General features: G+C 39.7%; 2 protein-coding genes across 2 annotated transcripts in view; both read right to left on the bottom strand.

Moving 5' to 3' along the window:
* arhgap32b (Rho GTPase activating protein 32b) overlaps positions 1-9,221 on the bottom strand; it is a 150,112-nt gene extending 140,891 nt beyond the window's left edge. Inside the window, exon 1 of the mRNA XM_070982456.1 lies at positions 8,724-9,221. The gene's annotated coding sequence lies outside the window, so the exon portion shown is untranslated. The remainder of the gene's footprint in view (positions 1-8,723) is intronic.
* A 5,108-nt stretch (positions 9,222-14,329) lies between these two features.
* vps26bl (vacuolar protein sorting 26 homolog B, like) lies at positions 14,330-19,807 on the bottom strand. The gene is made up of 6 exons (XM_070983721.1): positions 19,406-19,807; positions 17,639-17,795; positions 16,672-16,836; positions 16,375-16,550; positions 16,132-16,274; positions 14,330-15,949 (listed from the first exon to the last, which is right to left on the bottom strand). The coding sequence occupies exons 1-6, from the start codon at positions 19,626-19,628 to the stop codon at positions 15,812-15,814; spliced, it is 1,002 nt and encodes a 333-aa protein (XP_070839822.1). The 5' UTR covers positions 19,629-19,807; the 3' UTR covers positions 14,330-15,811.

Below are 19,807 nucleotides of genomic sequence, written 5' to 3'. Positions count from 1 at the left end.
CTTCCTGCCAGGCTGTGAGGACCAGGGATTTAAAGTAAGTAAAAGTATGTAACCATGGGCTAAAGAAATTAGGTGATCTATTTAAAGGCCAGATTTTACTATCCTTTCAGCAGCTGCAACAGCAATTTGGCTTATTTAATCAAGGTGACTTCTACAGATATCTACAAATTTGAAATTTCATATTTAAAGACACCACCTTAATGACTAATAACACCTCTTCATGTGTGGAAAAAGCCCTGTCTCTACAGATTAGTAAGAAATGCATTACTGTTTTTTATAGAGCCCTGAAATCCAATTCTCCTCTTACCCCTGAAACCACCAAGCAAGCTTGGGAGAAAGATTTAGGTGTTGCTATAGATGCTGACTGGCAGGAAGTCTGGTCTCAGGCTATGAACATATGAACAAAAGAAACAAATTTAACCCAGGAACTATTTTGCTAATCTTTACTTTAGTCAGTCAAACAATCCAGAAAGACTGTGGTGTCACTTAAAAAGTTGAAACATGGGCCTATGTGATGGTTTTAGAAAGTTGTGTAAAAACAAAACAACAACACAGACTGGTTTTTATGTTTTCAAACTGTATCAATAAGCTTCTTCTCATGTTGGGTGACAGTGAGAACAACCACTGTCTAGAATGTGTTTGCAGCAGCTGAATGTCAGCTCTCCATTGAGTATAGCCTCTAATAGCATGGTAGACTCATGGAGACTCACAGATTAGATAGCTGACATTGATCATTTATTGAAAAACAGTACATCTAGTGCTGTAGCATAGGTGGTTCACAGATATGAGGACCCTGTCATGATCTAAATCTTAGCATGGCTTTAATAATGCATTTGAGACACATCTTTATTAATTTTTTTTGCTTGTCTGCCTTCATCAGATTGCTATGGAGAGAGAGACAGAAAAGACACTGGAGAGAGAGGGGAGGGTTGACATGTGACAAAGGTCACTCACTGAACCTGAACCCAGGACACCGCAGCTGCTCACATATTCATTTTAACAAGTGTAATAATAATTGACAGCAGTGATGTCATCACCTCGTGAGCTCTGAAGCCGAAATGGAAAGATGCTGAAGGGACATAAACATTTAATCAAATATAAGACTATGATAACAATAATAATAATAATAATAATAATAATACATTTTATTTATAGGCGCCTTTCCTGACACTCAAGGTCACCTTACACCATCAATCATAAAAACAGACACAATATTAAAAGAAACAATAAAGATAAAATGCAAAATACAATTTAAATTAGGCAATGCAGCTGTGATCAGAGGGAGTAAGCTAGTTTAAACAGATGAGTTTTGAGTTTGGATTTGAAATGTGGTAGTGAGTCTGTGTTACGGAGGTCAGGTGGGAGTGAGTTCCAGAGCTGGGGAGCAGAGCGGCTGAATGCTCTGCTCCCCATGGTAACAAGACGGGCAGGGGGGACAGTGAGATGGATGGAGGAAGAGGATCTGAGAGTGCGGGCAGGTGTAGCAATGTGGAGGAGGTCAGAAAGATATGGAGGGGCGAGACTGTGGACAGCTTTGAAGGTAAGAAGCAGTATTTTGTAGTTGATGCGTTACGTGATGGGGAGCCAATGGAGCTGTTGTAAAATAAGTGTGATGTGATGGATTGAAGGGGTGCGTGTGATGATACGGGCGGCTGAGTTTTGGACCAGTTGTAATTTATGGAGGGTTTTATGTGGAAGGCCAAAGAGAAGAGAATTACAATAATCTAAACGGGAGGTGACCAGACTGTGAACAAGAACAGCAGTGGAGAGACGAGTGAGAGAAGGACGGAGCCGGTTGATGTTGCGAAGATGGAAGTAGGCAGACCGAGTAATGTTATTGACATGGGAGGCGAAAGAGAGGGTGCTGTCGAGGATGACGCCCAGACTCTTGACCTGAGGGGAGGGAAAGATGGAGGAATTATCGATGGAAATGGAGAAATTATGGAGTTTGTTTAATGTAGATTTTGTGCCTATTAAAAGAAGCTCTGTTTTACTGCAATTTAATTTAAGGAAGTTTGAGGTGAACCAGGATTTTATTTCAAGGGGACAGTTGGTGAAGGACAGAGGTGGGAGTGTGGAGTTGGTTTTGGTTGAAAGGTAGAGCTGGGTGTCATCCGCGCAGGAATGAAAGTGAATATGATGTTTGCGGAAAATGTGACAGAGGGGGAGAAGGTAAATAATGAACAGCAGGGGCCCCAGGACAGAGCCCTGGGGGACACCTGAGGTGACGGGGACTGGATGGGAGGTGAATGATTTTAACTGAATGAACTGAGTGCAGCCTGAAAGATATGAAAACAGTGGTACAATTACCATTAAATTTCAAAGTAATTTTAGAAACAAACAGGCCCCCGACTTCACAAAAAAGTAAACAAAAGAAGATTTCTGACTTATTACTGTCAATTTTGTCTGACGAAATGACAACTGTTTGACTACTTTGTCAGATGTAGATAGTTAACCAGCTAAATAATTTAAACTCAGTGAGCAGGTTAAAAACTCTGTCTGGCTGATTTTTTTTATGTTTCCATGAGACCAAACCCCGTCAAGAGGTCTTAAATGTGTATATAATGGCTACATACATGATATAATGCAAAACACTGAGGCAAAAGCAACACGTCCCAGGCAGCAAGTGCAGCATCCTCATCGGCTGAAGGCAGAAAGTCGTGGAGCAGCACTGGTCTTATTTCACTGGATGCAAGCAAGACCAATGTTATTGCCAGTCCTAGAATTAGGGTATAGTATTATCATATAATGTTTAATGAACTAAAATAAATGGAAATGTTACTTATTTTATTTTAACATACCCATGTATAGATGCTTATGCTTCTCAGTTTCAAATAAGATATTTGACTCAAACAAAAGAAAGGGATTTGAGAACGAGAACTAATTAACCAATGAGTTTGGTAAACATAACATTGTCTCAATTAATGACTTCGGTGTTGAAAGAGTTGCTAACTTTACCTCAAATGCTGATAAATTACCACCTAGGACACACTCTCACACAGTGGATGCTCTATGCTCTGTTGTTTGCAAATGTTATGCTCCTTGGCCTCTGCAGTAACATTGGGTTCGGGTACTACTGTAGGCAGTAAGCTAGTCACCCAGATATGTAAAAGCTTATGCTTACATTACAGCAGACAAACACTGTTTAATCCATTCCTTATATTCTAGCTTTAGCATTTTGGGGGTTTTGGAAAAGTCATTAAAACATGCTGCCACTCTAAACTCTTCATATACAGAGTATCTCTCTTACAACAGGTACAGCTACACCACAATTCCCAATATCGCTGTATTTTTGTACTGTATCTCCAGGAAAAGAAGAGTTTTGCTGGCAGGAAATATTAGACGCAGATCTCTGAACTCAGGTACCAACTAACTAATAAACTAGTGAACGTCAACACTTCAATCATACAGTGAACTAAACTTTAAGCTATGTGGCTTCCTTAAATGCATCCAAGAAGTTTCATACAATTTGTTGCCAAAAAAGTCCTGAATGACAACTCGATCTGATCTCATTATCCTCCGCTGGGCCATTGTGAGAATACCCTGGCAACTCACTAATCAATGCCCATGTCAATGCCAGGATTGTTTACGGGGGAATGTCACAGCATCCTGTGTCACAGGCCTGTGACTGTGCACTGAGCTTGGAGCTAGATACTTTTTCCACACTAAGAGTCTGCGGCTCTGTGTATGTGTGGGACAAGGCCTGAGGTTGGCAGCATATGCATTATGCATAATTAGTGAACATGCGGAAAGAAATCACAATGGATGCTCAGCCGCACACAATGCGTCAGTATCTAAGGCTGGGGTCAGAGATCATGTCTGGCTGTGCGTGGACACTGAGGACGACGACAAACAAGGAGACCTTTGAGAGTGCAAGAGATTTCATGTACATAAGAAAACAAAAGAAAGAGGTTGGTTGCGTAACAGGAGACAGGAGAATCAGTTGACACAAAGTTTTCAATTTGGTTTGATTTAAACAAATACTACTTATTTCAGTATTGTCTATTTATTTGGATATAACCTGACACTCCTCCTTATGTAATTTACTTGGCATCTGAAAGCTCTGAAAACATATTAAACCAAAATTTAGCACAATGTGACTGCAAGTTAATAGAAAAGGTATTATGTTATCCTCAAGGTCATCAAATTATTTTGCAATTTGAATGGAATGACTAATCCTTAATGGATGCAAAAGCAGCATCCCTATTGCAAAATAAAGATGGCAACAGATTATTTACTAGTCAGACACACCTGACGCAAAAGCTGGAAAACAGCAGGTCAATACCGAAAACTGACATCCAACTAGAGTGTTAGCATGCTAACATTTGCTAATTAGCACTAAACACAAAGTCCGCCTGAGGCTGATGCCAATGTAATTCGTTTTGCAGGTATTTGGTCAGAAGGACATAAAAGTAAAATAATTGACAAATTAAAATTCTGGCCTGCAGAGAAATTAAAGGATTGAATTATTATAATTTGGGCTGCACGGTGGCACAGCAGGTAGTGCGCGTGCCTCACAGCAAGAAGGTTGCCGGTTCGATCCCCGGGTCAGGCGGGGCCTTTCTGTGTGAAGTTTGCATGTTCTTCCCGTGCATGCGTGGGTTCTCTCCGGGCACTCCGGCTTCCTCCCACAGACCAAAAACATGCTCATTAGGTTAATTGATGACTCTAAATTGTCCGTAGGTGTGAGTGTGAGTGTGAATGTTTGTTTGTCCTTTCATGTGGCCCTGCAATCGGCTGGCGACCGGTTCAGGGTGTACCCCGCCTCTCGCCCATTGTAGCTGGGATAGGCTCCAGCCCCCCGCAACCCCGAAAGGGATAGGCGGTATAGATAATGGATGGATGGATGGAATTATTATAATTCATCCTGTGGGGGACATGAATATCCTCCTGACTACCAGTAGTTCAAATTTGTCCTCTATGGAGGACATTTGTAAACCTGAATATCTCCCACCCACTGCATTCTACTGAATTAACTCATTTTGCTTACAGAGAACATTTAGGGCTTTTTAATGATACCAAATGTGGAGTTGGACTTCGGTACCTTTCTCTTTCTTATTAAGGAAAATGGCGTCCATCAGTGCAAGCGCATTTTATGGGAAGAGGAAAAGTAAGTGCATAATACTTTTTATTGAGCAAATTTTGTCTCTTAACAACACAATCTGTCTGATTGTGATTGGACAATATTTTTTTTCCTGGTAGTCAGGAGGATATATTAACTTTCATGGCAATCTATCCAACAGTTGTTGAGATATCATCAAGACCAGAAATGACCTTATAGTGGTGCTAGAATAAAAGCCAGAATGACCAAAGTCAGAAAGACTCGTCCTTTGGGGACTGAGAAATTCATGATAGTCCACCAACAGATGTTTAAATATTTCAGTCTGGAACAAAGTAATGCACGTATAGAAGTGCCACCCATACAGCCATGCTGCTAGCTTGGCTGAAGACTGCTGCAGATGAAGTTTTTGAAAAAGGCTTTGAGTAGTTACTATACTCTGCTAGTAGGTATGTTTGGGCCACTGAATAGAACCACTGATGCACCTTAAGCAAGTTACGCAGTCTGCTTCTCTGCTGCTCTTAATATGTCTTCTTCACTACTGGAATGTAAATTGTTGTATTTTGTCTGCCTTTTATTCATCCACTGATACAAAACCTTAGCTCAGATTCCAATGCAGCAGCTTAACTTGTGTGACAAATGTGCTGAAGTCATCAAGATTTGCATCAGTGATAAGCAGCTACAACTACTCATACCCTCTGTCTGTTAAGATATGGCTAATTCTCAAGTTACCACAGCAGTGAATCTGAAATTGTTGTTGTGTATTATCTATTCCACCACAGAGTGTGTTATTTCAGCTGCAGCAGGCTGTCCAAGCATGTGGCAGTAACATAAGCTTTGCTCATTTGCTTCTATCTAGTACCTTACTTTGGAAATGTGAACAGTCTTGTTGGGAAAATGTATTTAATCTTACAGCAGCCACAAATGGAACAATTTGTCATATTTTATTAAGGAATAAACCATACCCTCCTCCTCCCATACAGACCCAATTTAAAGCAAAAGAGTACTGAAATTCACAACAAAGACTGAACAGCTTTCAATCACCAGCTGTCTGTTATGTACTTTATGCAATGAGACAGAGTATTTTAGAGCCAAATAAATTAGAATTCATGCTTGGGCCTCTGTTCACTAAGATGGCTGTTACACTGAGACTCTGTAGGTAAACAAATTGTTGAGACAAGGCCAAACAGTTCCCTCTCAACCTCTATATCATTTAAATGAAGTCACATTAATCTGCTATACCAAATTGAATAGACTGAGTAGGGAGCCAGTTTGCTGGCACTAATCACCTGATACAATGGCCTCTAAGAGTTGGAAGACATGGCAACTTGAAATTTCATGTATTTTTCAAGTGTTTTTGAATAGAAATGTTGCTGCGGTATGAAAAAAGGCAGTGTTTAATTAGGCAAAAATATTCACAAGCTATTTCTTAAGTAATTTATGCTCTATAAAATGTCTGTTATATCTATCTAGCTGGAAAATTTCTCCAGCTATGTTTTCAGCTAAAATGAATCATCTTGCTTTGATGCCCTGTCAGCTAAGAACAGAATATGTATCAAAATTGCAATTACAGCATCACTGCACATGAATCACTGTCTAAATCTCAAAATAAAAGCCATTATTGTAAAACTGCAATAAAAGAACTCACTGAATAGAGCATGTCTCAGACCCAAAATTACCTCTATTGTTATTTCTATATAACTGCATACAAAAGAAATGAAGTTATAACTGACATGAAAATTTATTGTTATGATAACTGCGTTAAGCTACATCAGCAACCCCCATGACAAGTGGCCTGTACTTTATAAGGTCAACACACACTGATATAACATTCATACTGATCAATGACCCACTTGGTTGAAGGTCTCACCAGTGTTACATTAGATTTCATTAAAAACACCAGAAAGAATCAAATTTCTGCCCAATTAACAGCACCACTTCAAACATTATATTATTAACAGAAATTATGGATTTTGCAACAAAGTATGTAACGAAGTAGCCTTTTTATCCCTCCCAGTGAAAGCAAGGGTTGTGAAAATTAAAGTGAAAATAGTCAAATACAAACCAGAGTCAAACAGGATTATTTCTTAAGAGAGGAAATGATAAACTAGAGAAGAGGGCTACAAAATAACATCAAGCATCAACATGTTAGGAACACGCACTGTTGTACAAATGCAGAGAAGACGTTAGTGTTTGTAGTCACACACATGTGCTCACTCACTCACAGGTATGTTTCCTGATGCTCCACTGAACCGTGACCCTCAACAGCAAAATATATAATGAACCATGACTTGTAAACTGTTCAACGGCAGTCACGGTGGAGGCAGAAATGTAATAGGTTTTAGAGAAGTGTTGCTAGAACAAATTAGTCATGCTGACCAGAAAATGTTGCACAAGGGAGATGATTGGAAAACACTATGCTCAAAGTGCCCCTGAGCAAGGCATTAACGAGCCAAACACCCCACTGGAGATGATGCTCAATGGTATAGCACTGCTGTGCAGCATGGATATGAACGATGCCAATATCCTTCCTTGTTTTTAGTTGGTTTGCCTAGTTAAATAAGAATTAAAGACTTCTATGCATATCTGAATACATTGTAATCTAACACGGGGAGTAAAGTATCAGAAGACCAGTGGAACTGTGGATCAAGAAACTTATTGGGGAGTGGGTAGCTTTTAATAGTCCGTCCTGGATCACAGCAATTTAGGATTCAACACTTCATATCAAATTATTATACAAGAGAATGCCAAATAGAAAAAACAGACCTATCTTTTCTGAAAGAAGCAGTGGGGCCACTACTACAGTGTCATCACTGAAACAAGTGTCACCGTGTCAGTAAAGCTGCTGATGTTAGGATATTTTACCACGTAATAGCAAATGAATGGTTTGCAGCCAGACGGGGACAAACTAGTTAGATTTCATCATACGAGTTCACCATACCTCACACATGCACTTCTCAAGCGTGGAGGACCCCACAAACCAAACTCAGTCAAAAATCTAGGAGTTTTAAGTTTTCTTCGTTTGATGTTCAGCAATAGCTAAAAAGACAAACGATAATCTCTCATGACTCGACATGGTCTACAGGAGATCCACCAACTGAACAGAGTACATATATATAAAACGTCCAATATCAGTTCTTGGGGTTTTAAATCGAGTTGGTAATTGTTGCTTGTACAGCCGAATAAGAACAAAATATTCAATATTACTGTCGCTATTAGATGGACCTACTAAGAGGAGCGCTGAACTCAAAGTAGCGTTAAATTGCCACATTTTTGAATGGGGTTCTGTATACAAATCTCTTGCAACGAAGGGATCCGATTAGACAACTCCATGCATGCCACGACTAGCTGAGGAGACGTTATTCTCGCTTTGGCCAGTACCCCCTTCACACACGCCACCTCCTCTCTCTCTCTCTCTCTCTCTCTCTCTCTCTCTCTCTCTCTCTCTCTCTCTCTCTCTCTCTCTCTCTCTCTCTCACTCACACACACACACACACACACACACACACACACGCCGCCTAACATTAACATTAGCAGATCTCACTGTCTGGCCACTGAACACCAACTACAGACCGACATAACATTATCCAACAAGGCAGTGTGAAAGACTGCAAAACACACCACGTGCAGGCAGCATGAACGTGCCAAATTAAAGTACGTGTACCTGTATTTTGTGGTCGAGGCTGGTCGCTGACCACCGATGGTTTGTGAGATGAGCTTAGCTTTCGCTGTCTCCGTCTGGCGCCTCACCGCTATTAAATTCTCTCCTCATCACAGCTTAACCCAGCAGACCCAAACACGTCAGGCCGAAAGTATTTCAGAATATTTTTCACTTACTCTCCGAGCTGAAGGAAACCGCGCCAGTGGTATTCACGGTGAGGTTAACGTTACCCCTTAACAAAAAAGGCTCCCCCGGGACAACACGGCTCCCAGGCAGCATTGACTCAGAGGCTGTTCTCTTCAGTTCCAGGGACAATTAACGTCCTCCAGAAATTCCATCCCTTTCGAAACAAAAGTCCGAATAAAGTCGCCTTTCGCCGAAGTCAGAGGACGCTATTTCCACGTTAAAACTTGTCAAGAGGCTCTACACCGTGTATAATTCAATGGAGAGCACACCTCGTAGTGGATCCTGACTGGAGCAGAGGAGCAGCGTTATCTCCGTGCTGCCTTCAAGTGCTGTCGGATAAGTGAAACGAACATTTCAAACAGCTGAGAATATTTGGCAAGTGAAAGAGCAATTTACGATTATATTTCAGTTGCCAAGACCTGGCCCTTTAGGAACAGGTCTGGCTTTGAATGAAAATTATTGGGACTATGAAAGTCGCATAATGAGTTAATTTTAGCAATGTTTAGATAGCTCAGCTGAAGACAAATTTACCCCATATTCATGCTGAATCTCCAACATAACAGATCTTACAAGAATTACATTTCTAAAACAAAGTAAAATCCACTGAGCTTGCTTGTATGATGGCTTGGCATGATGCAAAACGGATGAACAATTGACCTCCATGCTGCCTACAAGTTAGCACATCATTTCAACACAAACAACTCACAAGAAACGTGTCAATTAACCCAGAGAGAAAAGATTCAACATTGTTATGAAATGTGAGAGATGTTCCAATCATAGATATAAGAAGTGAGAGAATTTTGAGCTGCTTCAGTCACATGCACATATAGGTACTGTACAGAAGCAACATGATCTTCTGAAAGCAATGTGCCTCTCTTCAGAGGGGGATTCAAGGAGGAACTGAGTAAGTGCATTAATACCCCCAACATCACCTCACCAGTGTCACTCGCACATCTCTGTTCTTTAGTGTCTATGTTCAGCCCAATATCCACAAGGATGTCCCTTTTTTAGACAGCACTACTAAACAGAAGCTGAACCTGGATCATACTGTTATTTGAAACAAACTGTCTTTGTATAAAAGCAGAAATATTTGTTATCAGAAATTGAACAGAGGCTGTGTCACACTCAGAAAATGAGCTCAGGCATTCATGCAAATATACAACAGTAGGTCCTGAAATGATCATACTCCATTTTGAATGTCTAGTGGCTTGAAGCAAGCCATTCATGTGAGATATTCCCAATTATCAATGATCTGAAACAGTGCTGTACAGAAAGGTCCAAAACACATTTCAGCTTTTATGCAGATCTGGTCATTTGCAACATGACATAATTGTTCATTTTTAGGTATGTCCTTGAAAGATAGACCCAACGTTTGGGACCAATTACTGGCAGTACTGTACTTATCAGGTTGACAGGCTGACAAGTAAACCTAGTTGACTGGTAAAATAGACCAAGTGACCGGTGGAGGATACTAAAAAATCCTGTATAGTTCCAGGAATGTAATAAAAGACAATGTAAGGAAGATAGGAGGAAATTTCAATCTGGTCACCAAGTCTGACCTCCCTGCCTCTGCTCTGCTCAGACTTCTCAGCTAACTTTCCACCTTGAAGTCTTCAGTGACAGACTACCTTAGTCTGAGGAAAAATGTGAACAACCTTAATGTCAGCAAGAAGAAATGGCCACCAATAACAAATGACCTGCCAGTCAAACACTGGTCAGTAAAGGATTTCTGCGTCACTCTCATTTCTATCACAAGACGCTCCATCCACAAGACACCTTGAATCACGAAGGACCTTTGCTTGTATGATTCATACATTTTCTACATGGTATACTTTCTTCGAGTTATCCCTCTGCAATGTGATTACACACGCTTGAGGACTTTCATGAACTGCACAACAAACACGTAAATTCTCAGAAACACAATTAATGCACTTTTTACAGTTTATACATAGATAAAGGTTCCGTCAGTCACATGCCATCATGGGTCACTTGTTTAATTTCAGCAAGCTGCATGAGGTACTTAATTGCTCAAGGACTATATATCAATCAATTAAAATATGCAATAGTATTAAGTAAATAAAAACTGTATATTACCCACTGGTTTTAAAAGACCATATTTTTTTTTTAATTTCTCCTCTATCAACTTTATCAACTTTCACAGCAAAGATGACATTTAAGAGGGGAAGAACAAAGAAGCTGCTGCCCTCTGGCTGTCTGAGCAAATTCAGACAGGTATAACCGCATGGACGTGTGTAATAACTGTCATGATCCATGTGAGGCCAGATAGTTAAAAGCAGTTTCATATTGAGAAGAGATTCTTCTTGTGCTTTTCTTAAAGCTGAATTGAATCTCTTTCAACTTCCATCCAGACTTGGCAGTTGTTACTTCTGTCTGGTGAACATAGTTGAGCATTTTGATGATATCCACCTTCTCTTGTGCCACTATCCTCCTTCTGTCGCACACAAAGAAAATCAGAGATGTGCCACTAATAGAAACTTCACTCTGCATTCATTCAGAACACTTTTTTCTTGAACAGCAAGATTTTACATAGCAGACATTTTTTCTAGATATTGAGACAGCCCATTCATCATATAATAACACTGTATAATATAAATCCTGTGAAATCTATATTCAACTGCTAGAGTTTCACTTGATGAATGTCACTGGAAATACTTTCAGTTGTTTGCAACCTGCTTAAAAGTAGATTTGCCCCAGGAGTGACAAGTTTCTGCTTTATTTACAGACAAAATAGCTTTGATTACACTCTTTGAAGGGCTGGCCACTTTAAATTACACATTAACAGATAATGATAATAAGGGATTATCACTGGGTCCAAATGTCCCTCATTAGTCATAATCTGTTACTTTTTTTAAATATCACAGATTAAAAATAGCCTTTTTAACAAAAATTATGTCATGACTTGCCCAGAAAATACAGTTCATAAAGAAATCTGATCCAAACCTGCCCTCTAGTGGCAATATTTGCTCAGCACAGTGAGAATTTCTGTGGATTAGACAACATATAACAGTTTATGACAATGAGGAATTTACTGTGTACAATTACGATGCACTGAAATTCCCAATTTATTGTCAACAAACAAATCATTAAACAAAATGAACAGAGTTTGAGAATATGCAGTGAGCAAACATTAGCTCTTCATAAATGCATCTGAAAAAAGTAAGATTGTTTAATATTTATCATTTTGAGATTTTTTTGGAAGAAAATAAATGCACTAATCGCAAAGAGAAAGTCGCAGCCCCAGGATGAGCACACTTACAAAATCAATGTTAAGCAATTAATACAGAGGAGATGTGCTTTTCAGTTACTTCCTTTTAATTCAAAGTAAAATAGGAATATAAAATGATTAAAATCAACATTTATAGACAGGAAGATAAAATATGACATGAACATTAACAGAAGAGGAGGAGAGCTGCATTTAGATTGTGCATTTACACTGTACATTTCATCATTTTCTTTCCTATTTTATTCACTGTTTACTCTGCAGAATGAACAGGGTTAGATTAGCTGCTGTGTACCAGTACTGGCAAAAAATACAAAAACAGCCACGTAACAGAACAACTACAATCAAAAACATTTACTGTCTGCAGTCCAAAGTTGCTTTGGGTTACTTGAAAGGTACCTTTTTCCCCTCAATAGATTTCAGTGAACTGCTATTGTTTCAATGGAGGTAACTACCAAAACATAGGAAGCAGAGTTAGGCAGAAAACAATGCAGAATACATTCTGTACAATTTATGGACTGTACGAAAATTATTAGGAAGCGAGGTGGGGTCAGAGAAGAGGGAGGGTTATATAGGGAATGATGTTTCACTTTTCCATACCCCAGATTTATATTTTGTCATGTGAAGTTTATCAGTCAGTTAATTAGATCGGAAACATACCTTTTGAGTGCATCATGGACCATAAAGGTGTGTTTTGCCATAAGCAGAGGGCAAGAATTATTTCTCTGTATCATGTCTTTATTTTCTATTAGCTGGTGGGACCATGTTATCAGTTTTCAGAATTGTAGATGTGTATATTTATAGTTAGTTAAAACCTTTTTCCCTCTAAAAGTATGTTAAAGCACCCAATGAGTCCTGTATGCAATCTTACCACCTGTGTGCTGTCTAGTACTGTACATCTCTTTTCATTTAAAACAGATACATTTTTGATATATATTGTTAGATTTTTTTAATTGTAGTTAAATAATAATAATAATAATAATAATAATAATAATAATAATAATAATAATAATAATACTTTATTCCTGACTTTTGGAGTAATTGTATATTCTTTCTTTTACTTCCACTACTGTATTTATGGTTATGCACCAAAAATACCAAAGCATATTCACTGTGTGTGAAAACCTAATTCTAATTCTGTCTGAACGCAAGCAAGGAGCCTGCCACCTTTTCACGAGTCAATGGTCAACTTCACTTTATTCTGCACTTTGAAAGAACAACAGAAATTTTAAATGTCCAGGATCATAGAGAGCCTATAACCTATATAACCTATAATATCATACATGTTCAGAACATCCCACCCTTTTCTCACAGTCCTTCATTAGCCACAGAGCTTCAGTGACAGTGGTAATAACTGTTCGTTGTAGCTCTTGGTTCAAAAATCGAGTAGCAGATGGAACGTTTGGTTAACAGAGTGCACTATTTGTTATGTTTGGCAATTACCAATTCCACTCCTTATGTGTAATCTAGGCTATGTAAAAATTATTGACCTGCTAGCATATTGAGCTTGAAATCAGGGTTGAGTTGAGATTCGAAAGGAAGAGCATTGTAATTTTAACACAGTCCCTTACTATAAATTACATCTCAGTTTAAAAGGCAGTGATCTCTACAACCATCAAAGACATGGATGGAAGAATCTCTGAAGAGGGAAAACTCTGTCAGCCCTTAAGTCAAGCTACATGAATCCAAATAAAAGTGTCCTCCTGACTCAGATCAATCAATAGGTGTATCCTCTATTTCAGCAGTTACCTGAGCAGCAGTTTGGTAAAAGTGGATATGTCGTTAGCACAACAAGTGTATGAAAAACTCACTGCCAGGAAAAATACAAAACAGAAAAATGTCTAAAACTTTAATATGATACACAGTGATAGATTGTGCCAAGTTGCACGGCGTAAGGTTGTCAAGCAAATAGTTGCAGGCTTGGGCAATGTCAGGACAATAGGCCGAGTGCTGGGGTTCAGTTGCAGTGCTGCACACTTTGTGTGCTCTTTTCAGGAGAGAGAAAATCTACTTTAGCAAAAGGAACAAAACAAAAAGAAGTAATGGCACAGGAGCTCATTCATCTACTCTGGCTGACCAGAAGTAACAAAAACCTGATTATGCTTAGAAATATATAGAGTTTGGAATTCTTCCATTTCTGAGTAGCCTTTCTTATACAATTCATTTTTTTTTTTTTACAATAACATTTTTGATACCACCTTCACAACAAACCCATTTTTTACTGTTAGAAATGTAACTGTGATGGATGATGGAAACTGATGAGCACAGGCTAAATAGGAAGAAAGGGCTTTGCAGTACGCTGTGGCTATTATTCTGTGGTATTGCACGTAAACATTTTGGCAATAAATCCTTAGACACAAAGCTAACTAACCAAACGGGCTAGTCTCAGGAGCCTATTAAGAGGCAGGACTGACAAGCATCTATGCTGACTTTGTCACTGAAAACAGTGTAATACTGTCTGTCTTCGATGTGAAGTGATGCCAGGGTATTGTCAGGGTATTGTCTCGTTTTCACTCTGCTCCTGAACCCTGCCACGAGTCCATTGAGTTAATTAACAGCACTGAGAGAAGAAAAAGCATGAGATCATAGGGCAACTGAGAAAGCAGGGCTTCAACTACCAGAAACTGGAACAATGATGGATGTAGGATGCAAAATTGCACAGCACTGACAAGTACAATTTGTTTTAGCAGCAGTGGCAACACCTGACACCAAGCCACAACCAAGCTGGTTAAAAATGAAATCCTCTTCAAAAATAAATACTCTAAAGTCATGCCTATTTTTGATGATAGCCTTGGAATGTATGAAAATATCTGAAGCTTTGTCTTATACAAATATGTAAAGGTTTTCCTTTAATTTAGAGCATATCTGAAATTTTATACTTGTGTTTATTACTTGAACCATTGCTTTTTAAAATGAAGAGCCAAATAAATGTTACCAAATTTTTAAATGAAAACTGAAGGAAAGGAAGGCATGGCAGTAAAATAATGAATGATAATGAATCAATTTCACATTCCTATTGTTAACACATTTTTTAGAAACCTACTGTATGACTCTACACTGCATGTATCCTGTATGTATCTACACAGCGCAGCCCTCCAGCCAAGTAAGTACTGCGAAGCAAAGGTCACGTCAGAAATACACCGGAGGTGGCTCTATGCTACATAGTGTACATTCATACACACACATGAACTGTACAATAAAAGTTGCCCCCCCCCCACACAAAATTAAGTCAGACACGTTACAGTCAATTTTGTGCAGTTTCTTTGTGACAGAGAAATTTGCTGACACTGTCTGATCAGTCTAAATGTGGTCAACTCCACCCAGCTGGTACTTTAAGGTGGTTAAAACAAACAAACAAACACTCAGAATTACTTGCAACTACAGCCTGAGCTTGGTCTGACTGTTTGTTCCCTTGACTGACTGACTGACTGACTGACTCTCTCTCTCTCTCTCTCTCTCTCTCTCTCTCTCTCTCTCTCTCTCTCTCTCTCTCTCTCTCTCTCTCTCTCTCTCTCTCTCTCTCTCTCTCTCTCTCTCTCTCTCTCTCTCTCTCTCTCTCTCTCTCTCAATGCAACATTCATATTCACATTCAGAATTTTCAGACAATTTCTGCACTGTGTTTGCTCAGACACTCACTACAGGAGGGTGAGGTCAGTGCTGGGCTTTAACTGAGGTCGTCTTCATTGCTGTAGGTCTGGGACTTCTCTGTGTTGGAGGAGCCTTCGAAGCGCTGGGAAGCAATGGCCGCTTGATGAGACATGCTCTTCCTCACTATGTCACCTTTCCTCCACAGCGTGATCTCCTGCAAAAATACAACACAACATTAATGACATGATGATGACAATGGGGAACTGTGCTGAGAGATTTGCAATTAAGTACAGATTTACTTATTTTAAGTAGAAAAGAAATGAAAATCAGTAATGTGGTGGTCAATGTTGATATTGTGGTGGGCCGCCACAAATAAATGGCGCATAGTATGTTTACCTGCTGTTTGAAATAGCGCCTTTCCTCCTCATCGATGAGGACCAGGTTGAGGTAATACCGCACTGAGAACTTCTTGTTAATGTCCCTCATGGTGGGTGTCATCTCATAGCCTGCTAGAAACAGCCTTATGGGGATGGACTCTCCTGCAGCACAAGTCAGAAGCAGATTTAGTGTGCAAAAGACAGACAGTCACAATAGAAACACAGTTCATCCCCCACTGAGGACAGTAAAAAGCCTCATTACCTCTGACTGGTGCACCATCCATGATTTCATACTTTGCTATGGTGTCATTCTCGTGGTAGACATTTGGCCCTGTGCCAGTAGTCTCTCGCTTGATGATGTCAATCTCCATATGTTTGATCTTAATCCTCACCAGCAGAAAGTAAATCTTGCCTACAATCACATCTTTTAGGTGATACCTGCAAGCAAATGGTACAATTAAAAAAAAGGTACAATTAACAGATACAATTCTGAATAAAAAAGAAAGATCACATAAATCGAGTGTTATTCTAGAGGATTATTGTACAAAGAAAATCATACTTGGATTTATTGTACTCAAACTCTATGTGTAGACAGTCCTCGATCCCCACTTCCATCTTGATGGAGGAGTTGAGCTCAGGGTAAGTGCTGAGTGTGTGAACCACAATGTCCAGCTCTTTGCTGATGTCACTCAGTCTTCGGCTTACTGTCGCCCTCAGAAAGTAGCTAGAAGTAAAGATCACATGGCCATGAAAGCAGACTACAACACTATCAAACAGCGAGTGGCTCTGTTAGGCTGTACTGCTCAATACATAACTAAGAGAAGTTGTTGGATGGATGGATGAAAAAGGTCAGACAAACTCGACATCTGTCAGGGTGTATCCCCTTACAGGGGCCATGTTAGGACTTGTCAGACTCAGCTCATCAGGCTCTGCTCTGCATTGTCAGACTTGGCTTATTTTCTAAGCAGGACTTCATCAGGCCTAGTGTTGGCTGTGCAGTTACCAAACATGTTAGAGGAATACTTCAGCATTTTGGGAAATGCTCTTATTTCACTTTTTGGCCAGAAGTAACATTGATACTAGGCTCTTGTCTATGTGCTTAACATGAAGCTAAAGCCAGGAGACTGTTAGCTTAGTTTAGGTTAAGACATGAAACTGGGAGACACAGCAAGCCTGGATCTGTTCAAAGTTAGAAAAAAAAAAAAGAAAAAAAAAAAGAAAACAAACAAACAAACAAAAAACCTACCAGTACCTCTATAGCTCAGTAATTAACACATAATATCTAATTTGTTTGATCCTTAGAAAAACTACAGTGAGGGCCATGAAATAGCTCTAATGATTCAGGAAACCTATCTACGAAAGTGATTTCGAGCTGGTGGAAAAACCCTTTGCCTGCCAACATGAATGAAGTATTGAACTATGAGGTGCAGTGCTATTAAATAAATGTGTCCGTAAGAAATTCCTACCTATCAGCATGGCAAAAAATTCATGCACACAACACAGAGAGCACACACAGTAGAACTTACCGTAGTTTAACGTTCTGACCGGTGTAAGACTCGTAGGGTTTCTCCACATGTGTGAACTCAAAATCAAACGTCTGTGACTGTGTGAGCTCCCCCGGCCGAGCCAAGTCTTTCACAAGAGACACAAACTCATGGTGGTTTCCTCTGTCATAGTACAGCTCTGGAAAACACGCACTAATGCATCAGACAGCTGCAGTGAAGCAGTTTTATAACATTAGAAAAAAGTTTGGACAAAGCTTTTCATTCAATGCTGACAGCTGCAAACAGAAAAGATTTGATCTGATGACACAAGTAAACAGATCTATCCTGACTGTGGTTGAAGTCAAATTCTCTTAAACTGTTTTACCTGAAGCAACTAATGAGCAAATGACTGAGCCATCACAGTTCATCCACTGCAGCTTGAAACAAACTCATGTGGGCAGCATTTGTGGACACCATATTAATTACTTCTGTTTCGTTTTAACGAGGCCACCTTTAAAGCTACCATTTTGCACTTCTACCCGTGATCAAAAGTACTTCTTCTTTTTTATTTGGAGACAAATGGTGGTGAACAGGAAAGGGAGGGGTGAAAAATGCCAAGATGCATTTATGCTTCAAGGGCCTGAAAAGGATGAAGTAAGAGGAACTCCTTACTGTTGCTGCAAACTCAGCTTAAACTCGGCAGGCTGAATTCATTCATTACATTACAAAGGACATTAAAATAGAACAGTTTGTACCTTTAAAAGAATACAAACAATCTGTAGCTGGACTGAAAGAGGGGTTAGCCTTTTCCAAGCAAGCGGCCCTCAGGCTGCCTTTACACTGTGTAACCTTTTTACAATCAGCTGCAGATTTCAAATGACTTTTTACATCTGTTTTTTTTTTTTTTTTAACACAGCTCCAACACAACCAAACGTTCAGCATGTAAAGCTGATCTTGTCCTGCAGTTGCAGCTGGTCAAGGTGGAGCTCATTTCAAGTACTTAATACACTATTGAGCAGTTTAATCTGTAACAATAAATTACATTTTATAAACTCATATGTTTCATATGTAAAACTCTTAATTTGCAAAGTAACCTAGTAATGATGGCTGTCAGATCTATATGGAGGAGTAAAAAGTACATTTCAAATATCAAGAAAAACTTCAGCAAAGTATAAGTGCCTAAAAATTGTACTGAAATCCAGTCATTCAATAAATGTGCCGATTTAAACTGCCCCTGTGCTGAATTCAACGTCAGCTCTAGTTTATTCTTGTAGGCATGAGTCAGGAAAACGTCTTTTGGTTGCATCATCACTTGGTCATGTTCATGATGAGTTTGCTAACAGCACAACAACAACAACAACAACAACAACAACAACAACAACAACAACTTCTATTTGCAACCTGCTACTAATTGGATCATGTGGAAAGTCAGCCCTGGATTTTGATCCGTAAACTACTTCTTAGTATGAAAGTAACAATTGCAATCTACAGAACAGCTCAACAGTTTCGAACAGAGGGGTCAAAGATCAATGAGGCAGCTAGCCAATGGCTGATGTGTCAGCTGATGTTAGCTTGCACCCGAATCTGTCACGAGACCAGACACTTCAAACTGCCACTTGTTACGACAGTCCAGTGTGAACTTGAAGTGGCTCACACGTTACTTATGATGATAAAAAGAATAAAGTCCAGAGTGTGAGTGTTTGGTGGTGGACTCGGCGCCTGTAGCTTAACCCCCGAACATCTCCTGTCACAGTTTGGCCACTTATCTCAGCGGGCTCCGTGTGGAGCGCAGGCCTGCCAGCCGCTCACCTATCTGACCGATAAACTCGATCTTGATGCCGTTGTGCTCCAGCCTCTTTCCCGGGTACTTGAGAGTAACGTTGACTTTCCCCGACACCGTTTCCCCGTCGTAAAAGAGAAAATATTTGTCCTTCCTGCCGTCTTCGCTTTTATGCTCAGCTTTCTTTCTCGTCTCGGCGTCATTCAGAACTATATCGATGTCCGCACTTTGACCAAAACCAAAGAAGCTCATCGCTGCTCGTCAGTCAGGCTCTGTCACTGGACCCTGCTGAGAAAGACACCCCCTGATCCAGAATAAAGCACACACTAGTTTCTTCTCGTTGTGCTGCGAGATGTTCAGTGCAAACAGCTTCACAGATTATTGCACACTTCGAGTTACAACCGGCTGACTGCGCATGCGCCGACAGTCAT

The sequence above is a fragment of the Chaetodon trifascialis genome, chromosome 16 (assembly GCF_039877785.1).
Source record: "Chaetodon trifascialis isolate fChaTrf1 chromosome 16, fChaTrf1.hap1, whole genome shotgun sequence".
In the NCBI taxonomy this organism is placed as follows: Eukaryota; Metazoa; Chordata; class Actinopteri; order Chaetodontiformes; family Chaetodontidae; genus Chaetodon; species Chaetodon trifascialis.
This window is presented reverse-complemented; position numbering and strand designations above follow the sequence as displayed.